Source organism: Channa argus, chromosome 5 (genome assembly GCF_033026475.1).
Source record: "Channa argus isolate prfri chromosome 5, Channa argus male v1.0, whole genome shotgun sequence".
Classification (NCBI taxonomy): Eukaryota; Metazoa; Chordata; class Actinopteri; order Anabantiformes; family Channidae; genus Channa; species Channa argus.
In genome coordinates, this window is record NC_090201.1 from 17,023,249 (window position 1) to 17,044,452 (window position 21,204).

The 21,204-nt window shown below is 44.2% G+C and overlaps 3 protein-coding genes across 10 annotated transcripts; 1 reads left to right on the forward strand and 2 right to left on the reverse strand.

Moving 5' to 3' along the window:
• Positions 1–2,462: 2,462 nt before the first annotated feature.
• On the reverse strand, positions 2,463–10,564 carry tusc2a (tumor suppressor 2, mitochondrial calcium regulator a). Its single transcript, XM_067505720.1, has 4 exons — positions 10,426–10,564; positions 3,995–4,231; positions 3,254–3,374; positions 2,463–3,169 (listed from the first exon to the last, which is right to left on the reverse strand). Exons 2-4 carry the CDS (start codon positions 4,141–4,143, stop codon positions 3,104–3,106), a joined length of 336 nt encoding a protein of 111 aa, XP_067361821.1. The 5' UTR covers positions 4,144–4,231; positions 10,426–10,564; the 3' UTR covers positions 2,463–3,103.
• LOC137127364 (uncharacterized) lies at positions 6,386–8,546 on the forward strand. Its single transcript, XM_067504251.1, has one exon. The coding sequence runs from the start codon at positions 6,386–6,388 to the stop codon at positions 8,471–8,473; it is 2,088 nt and encodes a 695-aa protein (XP_067360352.1). The 3' UTR covers positions 8,474–8,546.
• Positions 10,565–11,315: 751 nt separating the features above from the next.
• LOC137128037 (ras association domain-containing protein 1-like) lies at positions 11,316–20,756 on the reverse strand. 8 transcript variants are annotated; one of them, XM_067505704.1, is made up of 7 exons: positions 20,441–20,756; positions 19,191–19,540; positions 17,763–17,887; positions 12,615–12,719; positions 12,235–12,520; positions 12,026–12,141; positions 11,316–11,905 (listed from the first exon to the last, which is right to left on the reverse strand). In XM_067505704.1, the coding sequence occupies exons 2-7, from the start codon at positions 19,504–19,506 to the stop codon at positions 11,759–11,761; spliced, it is 1,095 nt and encodes a 364-aa protein (XP_067361805.1). In that variant the 5' UTR covers positions 19,507–19,540; positions 20,441–20,756; the 3' UTR covers positions 11,316–11,758. The 8 variants fall into 8 exon arrangements, with proteins under 8 accessions (XP_067361805.1, XP_067361804.1, XP_067361811.1 ...); XM_067505703.1 differs by having other exon boundaries at positions 19,191–19,537; positions 20,441–20,755; XM_067505710.1 differs by lacking the exons at positions 19,191–19,540; positions 20,441–20,756 and adding an exon at positions 14,713–14,890.
• Between the last annotated feature and the right edge of the window lie 448 nt (positions 20,757–21,204).

Consider the following 21,204-nt stretch of genomic DNA (forward strand, 5'->3'; position numbering starts at 1 on the left):
GACAAGGACAGGAAAACTGTTCTTCATAATGAGTCATTTTTCTTTTCCTAGTTGAATACATTTGTTTTACTTGGCCTACATTAAACCCATAATTGAATGCCTGCCTTGTAGTTTAAATGAACTACTTTTATGTTGTAGTATTGCTACTTTAAAGAATGATTTTAATGTTTTTTTCCACTAATGCCTGAGCACACTTCAGATAGTGGGCACAAGGCATCTGGTGTGCAGATGCACTGCTGCCTGAGCCATGTGCTGACAGTCACTGGCAAGGGCTCAGTGAAGTAACAAACTACCACATGCTGTCATGTTGCCAAGTGCAAAAGATAGGACAATGCACAGCCGGGGTTAGCCATGAGGAATAATGGCCATGGGAAAGGAGGGTAGAGGCCAAGCACTGACACATAATTCATCAACTTAACAACCTGTTCTCAAACTCTAAAGGACTGTGCATGTTGTGCCCTTAATTCAGGGGAAAGAGTGAGGTGAGAAGGTTTTAGAAGGGTTTTTACCTGTTACATGTAGATTGGAAGAACCGTGAAATCTTAGTGTGAACACGTTAAAAGTGTTAAAAACCTCATTTATGCGAGTTTTCAAGATTAGTGTTCTTCTGAAGGTTGGCCTGAACATGTGATCATGATGACTGGGGACATGGGAATAAGAAGTTTTCCTCTGTCAGTCGATTTTGCCATTTACTGTTTACTGAGCTTCGCTGACTCACCTCACCATGTCATTAATTTCTCTCCGTCTCTGCAGTTTTTAATGGAAATCTGGAGAATGGAGAACCCGTGTGAATCAAGAGGGAGGGAAAGGAACAAAGGAATGGCTGGGTTTCCCTCTGGCACAAGAGTTCCTTTGACCTCCACCTCCTGAATATTACATCAGCAGAAGTCAGGAAACAAAAACAATAGCTAGGAAACTGGACACACCGCGCTAATTTCGGTGTTCAACTGTATACTGTAAAACTTTTAACTGAGTGGGGTGGCTGTAGCTCAGGTGGTAAGGCAGTTGTCCATGGACCACAGGGTCAGTGGTTTGACGCCCGGTCCCGGCTATATGTCGAAGTGTCTCTGGGCAAGACACTGAGCTGTGTAGTGCCGGTCCAAGCCTGGTAAAAATTGTGGAGGGTTGCGTCAGGAAGGGCATCCGGCATAAAAACTGTGCCAAAACAACATGCGGACACTGATCCGCTGTGGCGACCCTGAACTCACGGGATAAGCCGAAAGGACCAAAAAAAATAAAAAATTAAAAAATAAAACTGTAAAACTTTAACTATTAGTTAAAGTAGACTGCACATAATACCATCAATTTTCCCTAGACATGGTCACACTGGAAAAAGTGATATAATCTGAATAACAGTAAGAACTGCTGTCGCTGTAGTTTATTAAATCCTTTCCGAGATATAAGATGTATTATAATGTTTAGAATTCAAAGCATGTTTTTGTTCTTTTTAAATGCTGTAGATCATTTGGAATTACTATCCCTTTCAACTAGAGCGACATGGTCAATTTTTGCCTGCATAAACACACCGTGTATATCAAAAAAGATAGTTCACTAGAGTGTTGTTATATGGCATTTGTCCATTTATATGGTTTTACAAGAAAGAAATCATCTTTTTAATGCAGGCCAGACTTTTAGGAAAACATCAAAGACCAGTGGAGAGGAAATACATCAAAGTGACTGACCTCTGGCCCCAAAACACGCCCAACCACATTCCACACAATTAGACACCAAAGAGTAGCCCTACCCACATATTGCGAGGAGTTTTAACTGTACACACAGAAATATGTTGACATTGCTTTTGCAGTTGGATAGTGTCCCAGCTGGCAACACCAGTTTTGAGTGGTTTATTTCAGATGTTTGAGTCTTTACCTCATACATCATATTTAATTATATCTTCAATGTTTTGAGGTCAACCTATACAAGATTACCATTAATCAAGGAAGAATACGGCATAGTTCAAATACAGTATGTAGAAACTATATACAGAAACGTATTGGTATAAGTTTAGAAGTCTGCTGCCATCTAGAGGTTACATGGCTTGGTTGTTATGGACATGTAAGTTAATTTTATTTTATGTCTGCTGATTATCCTCATTTTAGATCTCCATCTTCAATGCGGTATTAATTACACAACAGCATTTCAGCTCAGCAAAGCAGAGTGAAGACCAGGAGGGCAACCTAATTTATACTTACAGCTGGCAGGACCTCATTAAAAGATCAACAGCTTTCGGATTGTCCCTTCCGGTGAGGTGTTCCACATGTTGATTTGGTTGAGTTTTCCCCTTCTCACAACCGTTCTTTTGTCTGGGCTCGAGACCGGCACCAAGGTCGCCATTGATGATTCCTTTAAATTTGCTATTTTTTTCAGTTTGCAAAAAATATGTTATGTGTACACAAATAAAGCACAGGCCATAATTTACTGATAATAGGAAGCCATAAAAATCAACGAGAGGATTTCTCGACTCAGCTCAGTACATTTATTCAAGTATTTTCCACTAAGAAATGTCATATTACAGTATTTTATGTTCACTAGTGGCGGTCTGAGCTTCAGTAACTGAGACAGACTTAGACGAGACTATACAGAATCTTACCATATGTACAAAAACAATTTCACAACCCTTAATTTTTCTACCCTCAGACTACATCTTTCAGCCTTCTAACACACATTCAGGCACACAAAACTAAGTGCACATATGCACACGTACAAAGGCATAAACTCTTAAAGCCTTTTCACATCAAGGATTACTTTCCCTGCAAAAAAAAAAAAAAAAACAACAACAAAAAAATACTCACATATTAACATATTTTGACATATTCTCTAAAACCGCTTACATATGAGCTGGGTAGAGGAAACACAACCTGTACCATAACTACTTTTGTCAGTATCAAAATATGGATTTTAGCAAACAGGGCACTCTGACCATAACTGAATTAAAATGTATAACATTTCATTCAATATTTGAATTGAATATGACAGTTTTTATTTTTTTCCCTCAGACCACAGTTTCAGTCTTGACCACAACACTTGGATACTGGAACAAGACTTTACTCTGACAAAAGTTCTTGGGTCTGCACCTCATAGTAGATTAATCCTGAGCAACTCTTTACACCTCACAGAGGACAATGGGGAAATCTACATGAATACAGGGATGGTCGAGCTTCACAATTCCCTGAAAAATAAAAAATTTAAATCAACATGTCATTCCAACATCCTTCAATTTAATTCTTATCATATAAATGTGTTCCTCCTTCACCTGTGGGATCAGATTTTTCTGGATCCTTTTCAACTTGGACTTTTTTCTGCCATTTTTTGTCACCACTGTCTCTTCATAGAATTCATGGGCAAGGTCTCCATCCTCATCATAGTATAAAGAACTGCCAACACAACAAACATCAGTTTTGACATGGCTCTTAAAGGGTGACACAAAACACAAACATTCTCATTTACATCCAGTGGTAGATTTCTAGCACGACTATGGCATGTTATATGTTAGCACTTTTATTTGTTAGTACTTGCTTAAATACTTCTTGTTTTAAATAAAAAGTGTGTTGGGTATTTAGCACATCAGTACTTTATTAAGGTGTAAGTACTGTATGCATTGCCATTATCATTTTGAAATGTCCTACTCAAGATGAATATAAACCCAGGGTAATTTACACACCTTAATTAAAGCAGTTCCAAAGAAACCTCCTAACAGTAAAGTGTGTTCATTACACTCACAAAGACTATATCATTTCCCATAAGTTATTTCTACAAAAAAATAAAATAAAACATAAAAAGATGCACACACTGCTACGATGCCAAAAGATTTGTTTTTGGGAGGGTGACCTGCAATATCCCTAGCTAATTAGCTCTTTGTAACAGAGAGGTTCATTCCACTGGATATTGGAGCCAAACCTCTCAGAGTTGGACACCTTAAAACCTCAGCAGATTAACTAAAGCATTTTGTGATTTAGGATGAACTGACCCTTTACCATTTTCTAATGTTATTTACCTCCTCCTGGTAAAAACAAACGGTGTTGCATTTCTGGGGCCTTTAAGAGGGGCCAATGACTGCTCGTTCCCATCACTGGCTGAATCTGTTCCAGCTCCACTGCCAAGGAAAGGCCAGACACCTTTGGCTTTGGATCCACTTCCTCCCATTCTCAGAGATAAGGCATAGTTAGACTCCAATTGAAGCTTTCGATCTGGTAGTATGCCAGCTTTCTTAATTCCTTACTAAAGCCAAGACCTGCAAAGTAAAAGTGCATAAAGAAAGGAACCATTACCAATCCGAATTAATGTAGCGGATCATTTTTCCGCATGTTGATTAGGCAGTTCTATTTCCTATGTTGCTTGCCCTCTGGCTGTAGCATAATGAACCAATCCCTGCGCGCTCGCGCCAACTGAAGCAGTATAGTCCACGCCCACCGGTGAGTGGGCCAAAAAGTTGCTACTTTATCGCTCTCATGGTGTGCTCAATTACGTCCGCAATCACACCATAAGAGAGCGGCGACTGTAGCACTTATTCCCCTTTTTTTCCTTCAGCCTTGTGCCAGCTAAGAGCTATTCCTTAACTAAAGAGCAAATATGTCCAGTAAAGATAAGCGACGCAGCGGCAGCACCGGCGGCGATGATGACGGCGGGAGCAAAGCGAAGAAAGGCGGCGTCAGGATCTGCGGAGCTTGTCAAGTTGGGTACATTGAACCCGGTGACCTTCACCCCCGCTGCCTGGGCTGCTTGGGGGCGGAACACGCGGGCCTCGCTCTTACTGAGCGGGCTTCCTGCATGTTCTGCAGGCTTCTGCCTGAGGACACCCTACGCTCCCGGGCGGATTTCTTTTCTGAAAATCCGGAGCAGTATTGGCTTCTTAGCGATGTTCTTGACATTGAGCCTCCTGACCGCCTTCTCACTGAGCACCATTTGCAGGAGCCGGGGTCTGACGACTCCGCCTCCGCGTCTCACGGCTCATCTTCGGGCTCCCCCCTGCTCCCCCCTGCTCCCCCCCCTCCACCTGCGGGGCTGGAGCAGCGCCCTCCGAGCTACGCTCTACGTCGTAGCTCTCAATCATCAACACCGCTTCCCGCCATGGTGCAGCTACTTCAAGAGCTTCCGGACATCATTAAGATCGCCAGCGCTCGTGGTGATCTTTCTGTGCCGGAGGATGCCGCGTCGCCACCCCAGGAAGCCGCCTTTGGCCGCTATAACCCCGGGCGAGCGTCCCGGCCTGTTCCTACCTGGCCGCTATTCCCCACGGTAGCCGCCTATGTGCACGGCCCTGCCAGCGAGCCGGCGAAGCTTAAAGCTCCAGTTTCTACCTTTGCATCTATCAGAAAGGTCTCACGGATGACGGGTTTCCGCCAGTCCCAACGCTGGAACCTAGCCTCGCCGCTCTTTTTGGAGTCAAGTGCAATCTCAGAGCCGGCCGACGCCCCGCTCCACCCTCTCCTAAAGATGCATTGACAGCTCGCCTCGCTGACCGCTCACATCAGTGTGCGTTTCAGTCGGCAGCGGCAGCTAATAACATCTTTGTTTTAGCTAATGCCATTTCTGATCTGGCTCTCCTACCTGATGCTCTTCCCGACAAGTACGCTGAAGAGATCAGCAAGTTTTCCAGCGCCATCCTCGCCTTGTGCGCCCCGATAGCGATCGCTTCGGCGCGCATCTCGGCATGGCAAACCATGATCGCGAGGAACGTCTGGCTCCATCTTTCCTCCATCCCAGAGGCTGTTAGAAAGGATATGCTGGAGGGACCCATCAGCCCTGATGGTCTGTTTGGTCCCCATTTCCAGCACCTTGTTAGAGAGATGCAGACGGCTTCGGAAGAAGCGGAAAAGATTCGTCGCCATGTCACAGCTCCCTCTCGCTCCGCCGGTCACTGGCGTGACCGCCGTGAGCTTTCTCACAAACAAAGGCGCCCCGCTTCATCAGCGGCAGCCGCTTCGCGACCTGCTCCGGTGCAGCCCGCTCCTCCACCTCCTCCACCTGCCCCCCAGGCGGCAGCACCAAGTCGCAGATCTTCCAAGCCTCGCAAATTGGCTTGCTCCTGGTCTCGCCCTCCGGTGGAGCCTCCCCGGAAGCAGAGAAGATTTTGACGGGTTGGGGGGGGACATGTGTGATTCGATTGTTCTTTGTTCCAAATGTGGTTGTTCTGTTTGTTTTTGCAATAAAACTGAACATCTCCTAGAGGGCAAAGATTCCTATAACCAGAACACCCCTGGGTTTCCACACCCAGCGGTGTCCGCGTCCCACATGTCCCCCACTCACAACAGCCCGCTCGTTGTTAGCCGCCGTGCTAACTTTACGAGCCGGCTAGTTTCTGCTAAGCAGCACACTTTATCTTCTGAGCTCCATACAACGTGCCTCCCCGCTGATACACTTGCTAGCGGTAGGGGAACGTCTGTTTATGAGCCCTCGGGGGCGCGCCCGCCTAGCTTTTCGGCTACGGCTGGGGCTTCCCCGACGGACAGCCAGCCCCTCCCGTCCTCCCCGCGTCCCTTTCACAGAGGGCCCCCCATGGGCTGCCCGGTCTTTAACTCCCCGAGCAGCGGCGGAGAGGGCCGAACGTTGGCTGGCTGCCAATATAGCAGACGAACACTGTCCGCTGTCACACCCACTGTCGGAGCGTTACCATCAGTGGACGCAACTGTGTGTGTTGGACAAGTGGATGGACAGAATAATTCGCAAGGGTTATTCTCTCCAGTTTGCCACACCCCCGCCGAGCTTCGCGGGGATCCTGGAAACCCGGCTTTCATCCCCAGCCCACGCGACAGCTCTTGCGTCAGAGCTGTCCGATCTCCTGGGGAAACGGGCCATCAGCGTGGTCCCACCGATGGAAGAAAACCAGGGGTTCTACTCTCGTTACTTCCTGGTTCCAAAGAAGTCGGGGGAAATGAGGCCAATTCTGGATCTCTCTTTTCTCAACCAGTTCATGGTGGTCCGCCGCTTCCACATGTTAACGACAGCCTCAGTTCTCCGGAGCGTGCGCCCGGGAGACTGGTTGTCCTCGGTGGACCTAAAGGACGCATATTTTCACATTCCTGTCGCCATGCAACACAGGAAGTTTCTGCGTTTCTCCTTCCTGGGCGTACGGTACCAGTACAACTGCCTACCGTTCGGCTATTCTCTCGCCCCACGCACATTCTCCAAATGTCTGGAGACAGCACTGGCTCCGCTGCGCGCTGCCGGCATGAGAGTGCTGTTCTATTTAGACGATCTCCTTCTCCTCGCTCCGTCCCGGGAACAAGCTCTCCTGCAGATGGTGGATTTGGTGACTCATTTATCGTCTCTGGGTTTCACGATAAATTGGCGGAAAAGCTCACCGTTCCCGGCTCAGTCGATTATCTTCCTGGGCGTGGAGCTGGATGTGCCGATCATGCGGGCGCGCCTCTCCCAGGAGAGGAGAGAGACGCTGCTCGCCATGCTCCACCGTTTGACTCCCCGTCGCGTTGTCACAGTCCACTCAGTCATGCGACTGCTGGGCATGATGGCCGCGGCTCTCTCGGTGGTTCCCCTCGGCCTCCTACACATGAGGCGACTGCAGCGCTGGTTCTCTCGCCTGCAGCTCGATCCTGTACGTCATCGCAGACGTTTGGTCATGATTCCCCCATCAGTGGGTCCGGATCTAGCCTATTGGAGGGGACCTCGCGTCATGTTAGACGGCGTACCCCTCGGCCGCCCCTCATCACACGTCTCGGTGTTCACAGACGCTTCGCTGTTGGGATGGGGCGGGACATGCCTCTCTCAGTCAGTGGGTGCTCCCTGGCCAGAGGGCATGTCTCTCCACATAAACGCGCTGGAGCTGCTCTCTGTGTGGAACGTTCTTCAGCATTTTGCTCCGGTGCTCTTGGATTGCCACGTCCTTGTTCACACGGACAATACGACGACGGCTTCCTATATCAACCGTCAGGGTGGCGTGAGATCATCACGGCTCCTCAGCATCGCCAGGAGACTGCTGCTGTGGGCGCACTCGCATCTCCGCTCCATCAGAGCTGTGTACATCCCCGGCGTTCTGAACACCGCCGCGGACACTATGTCTCGGGGGGGGCCCCGCCCCGGGGAATGGGTGCTGCACACAGAGCTAGTCCAAGAGGTTTGGAGCAGGTTTGGCAGAGCCGAGGTGGACCATTTTGCAGCCAAGGTCAATGCCCAGTGCCCCCTTTGGTTCTCCCTCCGAGCTCGAGATTCCCCCCCCCTTGGGGTGGATGCATTCTCCCATTGCCCTTGGCCCAGGCGGCTCCTTTATGCATTTCCGCCTGTCCCTCTGATTCCCCGGTTACTAGACCGTGTGAGAGAGGAGTATCTCACCGTCATCCTTGTGGCCCCAAGGCGAGTGGGGGCACCGTGGTTCCCGTCACTCTGTCAAATGCTGGCAGGCCCGCCCTGGGAGCTCCCGTGGCGTTCGGACGCATTGTCTCAGGCCAACGGGATGATCCGCAGTCCCCCAGTTCTGCTCCAGCGCCTGTGGGTCTGGCCCCTGAGAGGAAGCGCCTAGCCGACCAGGGGTTTTCACCCCGCGTGGTGGCCACCATTCAAGGTGCGAGGGCAGCATCCACCACTTCCTCCTATGTAGCCAAGTGGTCATCCTTTCAGCGCTGGTGCTCTGAGAGGGGCGTGTCTGCCTCTTCATGTCCTCTTCCGCGGGTTCTGTCTTTTCTTCAGACCCTCGTGGACAGAGGCTTATCCCTCAGCACTGTGAAGACCTATGCTGCTGCGATCTCCTCATGTCATGAGGGGTTCGGAGACAGGTCTGTCTTCAGTCACCCCTTGCTGAAACGTTTCTTAAGGGGTGTGAGGAGGCAACGGCCCCTTTTGCGCCCCTTGGCCCCTCCTTGGGATCTTTCTCTGGTCCTCCGTGCCTTGGTGGTTTCTCCGTTTGAGCCGCTGGAACAGGTTCCCCTCAGGCTCCTGTCATGGAAGACGGCGCTTCTCTTGGCTCTCACCTCTATGAAAAGAGTGAGTGACCTCTCTGCCCTGTCAGTCTCCCCGGAGTGTCTTTCAATTCGTGGGGATCTCAGTCTGGCTGTTCTCCGCCCTAATCCTGCATTCATGCCCAAGTGCATTACCAGTTCTTTTAGGTCGAGAGTCATAACCTTGGAAGGTTTCTGCACACCTCCTCACACTTCTGAGGAGGATGGCTCCTCTCATCTGCTGTGCCCAGTGCGTGCTTTGTCCCACTATGTGGAGCGCACGTCTACTATACGCCGTTCCGAGCGCCTTTTCGTGCACTACAGGGAAGGCTCTGCCGGGCTTCCTCTTTCCGCTCAGCGCCTGTCCCACTGGCTGTGTGAAGCCATTTTTCAAGCATATGAGTCCTCTGGGGCTCAGCCACCAGAGGGAATCCGTGCACACTCCACTAGAGGAATAGCTTCCTCTGTGGCATTGCTCAGAGGGGTGTCGGTGGAAGACATCTGCCTGGCGGCATCATGGTCCTCCACCTGCTCTTTCGTCCGGTTTTATCTTCGAGACGTTTCACGCCCCTCACTTTCCAGTTCTGTGCTTTCTGCACCCCAGAGTGCACACTCTGGTGTCGGTTAGTATGTCTTGTCTCTCCATCTCGGTCCCCAGACCCTCAGTGGGCTTATTGAATGCTCTCCCACTGCCTGCCGGTGTGTTCACAGCTGTGATTCCCCCCCCCTTGTGTTTTTGTCACAGTTCAGGTCGGTCCAGCTGTGAAGCAGGGTTCTGTTTACTGCTCCTAGCTGCTGTATGGCACTAGTGGGGCGTGGACTATATCCTGCTGTAGCATTTGGTTCATTATGCTACAGCCAGAGGGCAAGCAACATAGTCATAGAATCTGGGGTTACAGTACGTAACCATCGTTTTTACGCCGGATGTCCTTGAATCCTCCCCAATTTCTACCGGGCTTGGGACCGGCACCGGGCGACTGGGGATGGGCTGTTGGGGGATCACTGTCTTGCCCAGGGACACTTCGACATGAGGCCGGGAAGAGTGAACCTCCGACTCTATGGTCGGTAGGCGACCACTCCACCAACTGAGCCACTGCCGCCCCCTGTAGTTTGTGATCTTTGACTAAACATCGAGTTTTCAGTGTTGTCTAGTTTACATTATGACAGTGCTACGTAATGCTAGTTTTACAGGTAGCTAACCTAGCTGAGCCATTAACAATAGAAACGGCTGATCCAAATGTTATTTACATTTCTACACTGGCGATCTTATCAACTGTTTATTTTAAACGTGACGTTAAAGTCCACACTGCTTCTTTCAATTACGTTAATTTTCAGACAAACGGCAAATGACTCGCTAAAGCTACCTACACGTTTAGGTTATTAGCTGTTAGCTTGTACCACTGACGCAGCGTAGCTATTGGTAGCCAAGTTAAAGGAGTATCCAGACATAGCAAATTGTCTCGGGATATTTAGTGCCCTAACTTTAAACGACCAAAAGCAGTTACCGAAATTACCAAATTCATGATCAGCATCCTACCTTATCACAGCGTTACATCTTCACGTCCTCACACAACTTTCCCCACCAGCTACCTACGTCTAAATTTCGTCAGCTGTTTTGGTCATAGCGACGAGGCGATCAGCTGACCGAACAGACAGGCTGCAGCTAAACCTTAAAGCAATGCATTTTCCTCTTAAAGAGTCCTAAATAATGGAGACATATACATGCAATTAATGCAGGTATGGGAATTGTTAAGAGTTTAACTCGCACAAATGTTTTGAATACCACGTTAAATAAAAATTTATTAGCTGCATCATTTATGTATGATCTCTGAAAAAAGAAACAGTCATTTAGAAGAGGGAAATTCTTTACTGAAAACAGTGAACATGTGTCACGACATATAAAAGATTGCTACAACATGTACATTTGTGGATAGGTGGATATAATGAAAGTGGTTCTGAAAAATAGTTGACAAACATTTTCTTTAGAGACAACAAAAGATACAAGGAATGATCAACAGCTTCTAGTGAAACACATGTATACAGAGATTCATTCATGATTCCAGACTGACTTTGGCATTGCTCTCTCCACATTCATATTGCATACACTTGTCCATACATCAGTCACACTCACAAACTGACAGTGGAAAAAAAAAAGACAAAAAATAAAAATAAAATTATTGCACCCATGGAGATGTAGAGAGGACATGGCAGACTTTCAGGCCTAGTTCAAATGAAAATCCAAGTACCATTCAGCAACAAATAGATTTAAGAAGATATCACTCAATAAGTAGTAAGAGGGTTTTTATGGCAAATTGATCAAGACCAAATAAAAAGGGCAGCAATCTTTGACATAATATAAATTTTGTAAAATAACAGGAATGTAACTTAGTTTTCCAGGGCTCTTTCTTCTAATACATATTTGATAGGTTTGTTTTATAAATTGTGTGTGTGTGTGTGTGTGTGTGTGTGTGTGTCTTTGTGTGCACAAAGACACACACACTTTGAATTACCAAAACCATTACTGACATTTTCTTTAAAATTGAAGCGACATAGCTGAGGTACAGGATAATCACATTGTACTCCCCTGAGGGATTCGGCCACTATGTCATTTGCCAGTCTTCATTTCTCTCAACTCATTCTCTCAGGCACATCAGACTCTCCAGGTGTAAGGCACTTCTCATCTCTCGCATTTCACACGCACATTCGCGCTAGCTCTCTCTCATTGTCTTGCGCCCTGTCTCACTCTCTCGTTCATCGAAGAGGCATTCTGAGTTGTTTTCTCTGGGATCTTTGGATGCAGCAATGACTGGTCATCGTTGGGTGACTGTCCAGCCAAGAGGTGCATGTTTAACCCCAACAGCAGAGTCATCTCAGCCAGGGGTCGAGCCAGCCAGAGCCTCCTGCATTTTAGTACGGGCCAGAGTGTATCGCTGTACTATCTGTTTGACGTGTTCTTCTTCTTCACGCTGCAGAATGCGCAGGAAATTCTTTAACTCAGGCATGGAGAAGGCATGCCACTGCAAATAAAGAATGGATAAAAACTGCATCAGTGCATGTACAATACATAAAGCAACCATGTTTGTGGAATCTAACACATGGTTTAGATCCTTTACTCTTATGTTTAAATTTCTACTCACATTGACTTCTCCAGTTTCGTTCTCTTTGAGCACCAAGCTGAGGACTTTCTCACTGGGTCCAGCACACAGGCGAAGACGGAGTGGATGCTCATCATCAGACAGCTTGCGAACATAAACTGTAGAGATGGAAAAAAACAACAAAATAAGATTAAAAAAGTGAGCATGGTAGGAGTTCAACGTGGAAGTATTTTTAGCATCAAGAATAGTACCTTGGTCATGTCGCTCGCTGTGCTCAAACAGAGCAAACTTGCCAGGATTGTCAACCACAGTAAACTTTTTCAGTAGGGCTTCAATGACCTCGCGAGCAGAAGTGCGTGAGCTTATGTGCAAATGCTTGGATGCATCCTTTGGAAGGTAGAAAGAGGTGCGACGCTTCACTCCACTTCCCCTCCTCCCTCCAGCTTCATGACCTCCTTTCTTTGTCGGTGGAACTGACACAGGTCGCGCCAACTTGAACTGTACCTTTATGAAGCCAGTGTAGGAACCATCCTTGTTCTGTTGAATTAAAGACAAAAGTGTTACACTGAAGAAAAAAAAAACACCTTAATATTAAAATGCATGTTAAGTGGTGTCATTCAAAAGTACGCACCATGTTCATGAACAGATTACTGTTGATTTGAGCATTGTACTCCTTCACTTTCTGCTGAATATCTGGAGTTGTCAATTCCTGCTTGCCCAATTCAATCTTTTCATCCTAGAGAGGACAGTGAGAAGTTACACCGTTAAACAAGCAGATCCTAATGCACTCCTCCAAACCACAACAGGGAGGTGAGTGATGTCGCCGATTAGCCCACACAAATACAAAGTACAATAGACACATTAGTTTTCTTAAAACTTGTCATATTCTGTAAAAATTACTGATATTAAAAATAGTCTGCGACGATAGATCCATAAACACACAACAAGATTTGTCTTAAGTGCATAAAATAATAAAATACAACATCTTTACTTGACCAAAATTGACAATGGTGATATCTAAAGTGGGGGCTATATTTAAGAAATCTTGATACATGTAAGGGAAAGAAGAAAGACAAGTTATTATTTAAACAAGATCACATGAGGTTGTTTACAACAAAATGACAAACACCTAGTGAAGGTTTTCATAATAATTATCATCATCATCATAATAATTTTCTGTAAGGACAAATTATTTCTTATACTAAGCACCAGTTGCATCAGATTCAACTTCCTGACAACGAAGCAGAGGCTACAATGATGATGTCATTTCTGTCCAATAGTATTCAACTGTTGGGACTCTTCACTGAAGGAGGGGTGCGGAGAGGAAGTGGGGCTGGAAGGCGGGATTTGTGTAACTTGCAGCTGTTTGGATCGACTGCGACCCACAGTTGCATTCCTGAACATAGCATTCATGTAAAAATAGCCTCCCAGCTCAGGCTCTCACAAGTGGGAGCAACAATACCCTCCCTTGTTTTAGAGGCACATCCTGTGAATTTAGTTGCCTCATCAACCGCACACCTCCAATCATGCTTCAGTCATGCACATATGGCCTCTAGCATCAGCATGACAGCTCAATTATCGTTTTCCTTTGCCTATTGACCAACTGTCATTTCCTGTTTAAAAAGGTATTTTGACAGATCTTAGACAGCACTTTACATAGTATACTGAAGCTCATTTCTCATGGTAGAACCACTAGAGGTTCTGAGGATTAACATCGGTGACCATTCTTACTGGTATAACAAACAATAATGCATAGGCACATTTCCCAGTTATTTTGACATGCATATTAAGGGCTGGGTAGAATATAAATTGTTGTCAAACAGAACAAGATCAATAGTAGAAATGTTCAGGGAAAGTGAAAGACTGTAGTTTATCTCCTGCTGTTTAACAAGTCAATAAATCAATAAGTGCCAAACTGAGCTTTCCAATATGCTAACAGTATAGGAGCCATCTCTGTCTACATGCCTACAAAGACACATAAACACTGTGTAGGATGTACCAACATAAAATGAAAATGACTAACAGAGACAGATTTATGAATTTCAATTAGTTTTACAGTAAACCAAACTTGTCTCTCAATACAGAAAGCTGAGAGCTAAATGAGTGTGGGTGACCAAAAGAACATAAAATGAATAAGTCCAAAACATTCCATGACTCATCTGTGATTGAGAAATTAGTGTAAAAAACCTGAGAGACGAGTGAATAAATGAATGGTGGGTGTCAAGCTGGAAACCTGAGAAGCCTGTGTGCGTCACACAAAATGCAATTTGAGTTCACCTGTGGGTCTGTGTCTGTTTTAATAAAAACATGCGCTGATGTGTCTGCGTTTTCCCGGTGCTGACATGCATTTTACAAAGTAATGCTTCCCCATAACCGGATGAACACGAACTCCACCCTTCAACATGGAAGTTTATTTTGCCAGCACAATCTGTGCTGCTGTGCCCTTGAGCCAAGTGCTCCCACGCAGCAGTAGCAGCTTCACCAAACAAATTCAAACAAAAAGCTGCTGCTGAGAAACCCCCCTAATATAAGACCACCAAAAGCATGGATGACATGGTCGATGTGGCCAAGCAACTGACAGAAAGGCAAATGTAGGCAACAAATAACAGAGCAGAACTTCGTGAATCACCCATCACCCCCTGCTTCTACTTCCTCTTTTTCACTTCTACTTTTACATTACAACTTGTATTAAAAAGCGTAATGCTTTATTAAGTATTTGTCCTTCTCACCTGCTTAACATTTACGTTAGGTTTCCGGGTTTGGGGGAAGAAAGAAGTCCGGGCGGTGAAGTACTGCTCAAACTCGGACTCGGAGTCCTCCTCGCTGCAGTAGCCACTGCTGGTGGAGCTGCCCCAGGTCATCTCGAAGGAGGGAGTTTTGTCGGAGCTGTTAGCCGTGTCTGTCATTCTGACCACCGTTAAAGCAAAACGTATTCTAACGTCAAGAACAGGGCATAAACTGTTAAGGCAAGAAAACTACCAATGTTTGACACAAGCCTCCTTAGTTGCGTGTAACTAAAGGACGCTTGACTGAATTGTTCAAAATAATGATTACCGGGCGATGGAAGCTAACCTCAGCGGCTAACAGGTAACTACGCTCGCAGACGACGAAGTATGTCTTTAGCGCTTTGATAACAGTCTAGTCCACTGAACCCGAACGACTTTTTTTTCCTACCGGCCACGTTTCCACTGTACAAAGTGTCTGCTGCGTGAAACAGGATGTATTCAGTCCCCCGCCCTTGCTGCCTCGCTTCCTTCCCCCTGCCGAGGAGGCACCACCCAGCCGGGTCCGTTGAGAGGACTTTGGAAAATACACAAAACCACCGATTGGAAGCCGAGAGGAAATGCCAGACCTCTCCTCACCCGCGGCTCCCCCCCCTCTCTACTTCTCCACTTCTCCACTTCTCCTTCTCCCATCGCTGCTCTTCCTTCCCCGTTGAATTAGTACCATGGCCGGGGTCACCCCCCACACAGAACCAGACAACATGGGGGTTTTATAGATTATTGCTAATGTGAACCACAAACATGCTTAACTTAGCTTAAGTATCCAGATTGTACAATATATTTCAATGAGCCTAGTTACTTTTATTCCTATAACGAGTTTGAGAAGTTTAAAAGTGGTACAAGCGCCCTCTCTGTGAGGTCTAGCTCCTTCACTAGACTTCATTTTATCAGCAGCCGATCAAATCCTTTACATGTACTCAGGCCAATTTATTAAATACGCCCAGTCAACATCATTACGGTTATTTTACAAAACTTTGGAAAAAAACCCTTTGGGGCCAGGACAGACACAGTAACTGCTGGAGTCTCAGTAGTCCTTTTCATGACAAGTCATCTGAATTTCAAGTGTGAAATTGGTGGAATGCCTCTTTCATCAGTTGTAAGCAAAAACATTTCCTGTATTCAGCTTCTTTATATATAATTTTAGACAGTTGGTCAGAGAAAACAAGCAAAATAAATATGTCACCCTGATTTCTTGGTAAATGTGAAGAGAAGTTTAACTTGTTTTAGGTGTTTTATAGAGAAAGTGTTTAATCATATGATGATGACATGAAAAATGCCCCAGTGCAACATGTTGACCTGACTGAGGACAATAAGACTTTACTGATAAACAATATTTCACTGGTGAACATAATTATAAAATACAGTTTTTCCTTGGTTATTTTTTGCCACAAAAACCCCTGACAATAAGTTAAATACAAATGATTGAGTGGCATACACAAAATCAGAGATTGAAACAGAGATTGGAGCAACTGTGGTGCAGGAAGGTAGAGCGGTTGTCCACCAATCTCACAGTTGGTGGTTCAATCCCTGGCTCCTCCAATCACACCTCAAGGTGTTCTTGAGCAAGACACTGAACCCCAATTTAGCTGCTCCTGGTGAGCATTGGCCAGCTGCAAAGCAGTTACATTTTCAATTTTCAATATATGCAGCAATTGTGGAACTTTTTAAACCACCAGGGCGACTGATGCTACACTATGTCTAAAAATGAAGTGACTTAGTTCCACATTTAAGAATTTAGCCCACATGCAGAATACCATAATAAACAGCATTGAGCTAAAATACCAGTTTTTGTTAAAGTGTCCATAATTTGCCTCTTTTTGTCTGGAATGTCTCACCCATACGTTAGCCTTTGAATCAAATTAGGTAAAGGAACATAAAGAATAAGGGCATATGTCCAACTGATGAAGGCATTTCTAAATGTCAATACTAGTTGTCCTCAAATGCTGATGAGTAGGCTAGTTATTTAATAAAAAAAAACGCTTCAGAACATAATGATTATGTCTAATCAAATATGATGCATTTTGTTTTTCTTTTATAGGCGAGGTTGTTTTCACAACAGATATTTTCACATGCAATAGCGGAAAAACAGAAGCATTATTAATAACTAGTAATGGCTTCATTCTTATCAGGTGAGCGAGTTCAAATGCTCTAGGAGCTATTCTCAATGTTAGTGGTTCTATCTATGCCTTGGGAGAAGAAAAAATGGCTGCTATGTAAAAGCCCTACACACACACACACACACACACACACACACACACACACACACACACACACACACACACACACACACACACACACACACACACATCTCCTCCTCAGCACCAACATTTCTGCCCAATAAATAAAGAAATAAAAAATAGAATAAAATAAACATGTAGATGTAGAGGAGGCAGGAAATCTATTTATCAAGGCTGGGAATGTATTTTTATAATTTATATGATTTTACTTTGTTTCTTTGTTGTATATATACATACTCAAGAACTCTACAAACAGTTTAAACTGTTGTGACTAAATACACTGAACAGATTTTGCACAAGTTGTTAACTGTAATGCTCTATGTGTCTTAACAAGACTTCCTCTTCCAAAATCAGTTTACTTCCCCTTTGCAAACAAATGGTGGTGGCTTCCCATCTACCTGGTGCTGGTTCATTGGCAATTATATTATTAATTCTGAAAATCAGGCATTTTCCAGTTTCAGAAACTGTGCAGTGAGTTGCACTGGGTGATATACTGGTGCATATTTATTACATCTGGAACAAATGGTTCCAGTTTTGGGCCAATATTGTTGATTTGTTCAGTAAAGCATTCCAGCAGAATTACGTTAATCAGGAAGCACACCAAAGACCTCTAAAAGCTACTATAACAATTTCCTCCCCCATAAATAGATTTTAATTGTAACTGTTATGTCATGGTAATAATTTTGATTGCAGAAAAAGATGATTATTAACTTTAGGGGAATTCTAAGCCAATCAGGCTGCAAATTCAAAGGTCCTTACCACATTTGTGTCAGTTTCTATGGTGTGCTCCACAACACATGGTTGGTCAGACACGGAGCCTCGGTCCCAGCTGCAGTCCAACTGGATCAGGACACGACAGCGGTAGTGACATGTGAACCCACAGTCTGTAAATACAGAAAGTCACAGAATTTAGATAGTTGTTGCCACAAATACAAAATAATATGACAAAGTTGCCAACTAAAAACTAGAAAAGGCAATTTCCAAAAAGAAAATGCACTATGAATGCTTGGGTGCTGAAAGGATTATCCAAGCAAAGCTGCAAAAAGCTGAACTGTTTTTAGCCCATAAAACTTCAAAGTCAAAACTTCAGAGCCAATTATGTGATGTCATTGATGATGCCATCAATTGCGTCATCAAAGCAATCATCTTTAGTATAAAAATCTTAAAAATTATAAAAAATATTTAAAAAGCTATATGTCATAGTGTCTCTGGGTAAGAGACTGAACACTTAACAGCTCTTTCCCATCCCCAGCTGTGCAGTGCTGCATCAGGAAGGATCCGGCGTAAAAACTTTCTTTATAAATCAACTTGCTGAACTGTTTCCAGCTGAAGGTATGTCAAAGTATTAGGCGTAAAATAATGTAGGGATGACGGAAGTCAAAATAATAATTAAATAATAATAATAAAGTTTAGGATAACATTACTGTTAATGCTCCAGCAACTATAAATGGATGTTTTCCTCCACTGGCCATTAAAGTTACTGCAGTTACTGTAAGTTGGCTTTTCCTACAATTATTTTGTGCATGTGTGTGTGTGAGACAGAGAGAGGGAAATTTCCTTCTCTCAAAATACATAAACAAATACTGTAAATGTAAATACAGTAAGCATTATTTCAATTTTTTTTTTGCAATTATCGTCAGTTTATGTATTTCTGTTTTTGCAATCTTTCATTATGATTTCATTGCAGCTTCACATTAAGAGTACTGTTAAAGATTTTCCTGCACAATAAATGATTTACATAAACCACGGCTGCATTTTAGTGGGTTTCAGTTGACAGAAAAGGAAGTTCAAGGCTACTGCAACAGAGATGGGTCTAAGCAAGAACAGTATATAGGTCAAACCTAAATACCACTAAAGCCATTCCAAGCCATGCACCGTTTGTTTTCTTCTAATTTAATCCTTTGTGACTACTGCAGTCCTGACATTAGCCTATATCTCTCTAGAAAAAAAAACATTTAACATAAAAACATTTAGCATGGCCAATCAATCTGTTGATTGGCTGAATTTATGATTACAAGTGTAAACCAGCGGAATTCAGGGCATCTAGGGCCTGTACTTAACACTGGTGACTTCATCTTTCTTTTTCTAACCAAATTTCCTTTTTCTGTCATTTCTGATCTTACATGCAAAGAACCCTTCACACATGCACACACCCAGATCTACAAATAGGCTACATAAGCAACTCACTGACACACCGCAGGCTCTGCCTGTAAAGTCCCCAGATAAAGTCTCCACACAGGTCACACCACGTGGGCTGAGTGTGGCTGCAGGGTTGGAAGTTGTGTCCTTCCCCCTTTTCCTCTGGTAATTGTGGGTCTTGGGTGGTGCTCAGGACTCTGATAATGCCAGCCCGGCTCAGCAGGTCTGGGACCTTTCCTGGGGTGATTCTCAGGGCATTGGTTCTCTCCAGGCGTGGAGGTGAGCAGGGAGAACGTGTGCCGGAGAGCTCGATCCGATCTCGGGTTGACTGCAGGTCACGCAGCTCGATGAGCTCCAAGGACATTGTATCTCTCAGAACCTGGCTTCTTCCATAACTACTGAAAGGCAGATAAACATGAAATCTGTAGTGCTTACTAAGTTCTCTGTTTATGTGCCAACATTTTCACATGAAGTTTTAGTTTGGACTGCACAGGGACAAAAACAAAAAATATCAAGTAGTATGAAAACAAATCAGCTTTACATTACAGATCTTTACCAAAAAACTAAAATATTGGTGCACATAAGTGCAAGGAAAGTGAGTTAGAGATCAGCATTAGCAATTATACTTCAATAAAAGTAGTATTACTAATATACTACTACTAAAAATATTTATTAGCTAAATGTACTTCACCTATTAAAATTTAAGATGCTGACTATGCAGCAGAATGCCCCTTTACTTTTTTACTGATGCTCTAACATGTGAACAACATTTTTATATTACAGCAGGTCAGTGTAGAACGTATTTAAAATTATATATATTGTAGGTCAATTTAATGTATAACAATGCATATTTTATAAACTGATCCTTTTTTAATCTCATCTCAGCTTCTCTTTAAATCTTCTGTCAGCAAAGACCTAGTATATGCCTGCAGGAAACCTTTTGTCTTATACCATTTTCATGTAATGTCAGGTAGACCGTGTAAGCCTACAGTCAGTTACATTCTATACTATTTTCTCTAGTTAATGTTTTTTTATAAGTTGATTTGTCTCACATAACTTAGCAGGTTAGCCATAACAATTTATTATAACTATTTTATAAACTGTAGCTTACTGTAGATGTACACCACTACAGGACATTAAGAAAAAGTAACTCTATCTATAAATCCTGACTAAATAAAATAATTGTGTTTAAAAGCGCTAACGATTAATATTCAAATGTTGAACAATATCGGTAAATGTAACTATTCTCACTTCAAAGTATTTCGTAAGTTTTTTCCTCATCTTAACGGATAACTTACCAAAACAGGGGAAAAACAGCCCCGTGGCAGCCGCTTTGTTTCACACTCCTTCCATCCGAGGAGAAAAACTTTTCGCAGAAATTTCTGACGGTTTCCAAATAACGGAGGTGTTCAGCCTCTCCTACATCTCTGGAAATATTTGATCACCGCCGGCTAGTTACACCCAGCTACGCAGGCCAAGCTCTGTAGCCGCCGGTAACATCAGAGTTATAACGGGACCGGGTACAGCTCCTCAGACACTAACCATTTTGTCTGTCAGACTCTCTGGTAGGAGGAAGCGCAGCATTGTAAAGAAAAAAAAAAGAAAAAGAAAAAACAGACTGAGATGAGGAGACCGAGCTGTGCTGACATCCGGAATGTTTTCGCATGGGGGGGGGGGGGGGTGCTTCTGAGTCCGGAGCACAGCTGAGTGCGTGCGACACCGTCAGAGTTGAGGATCTGGGTTTAATTTATCACAGCAGTTATGACCTAATCTGTTTATACAAACTTATCAGACATGAAAGTTGAACTGCTTTCAGACTCATACAGAAAAAAAGCAATCAGGGGAAGTAACGTCTGAACATAATAAGTAATATGTTAAACGGGAACATGAGATTAAACTGAGTGACTAAACATCAGTGACTCACTCAGGAGAGTAGTTTTCTCACCTAGTTTATTTTTTCATTTACCATTTAAATGACTTTTGTTTTTCATAGACAATAAGACAAGAAGTTATTAAAGCAAATTCCTTTACTGTTGGTGTAATTAAGTATAATGCAGCTCTA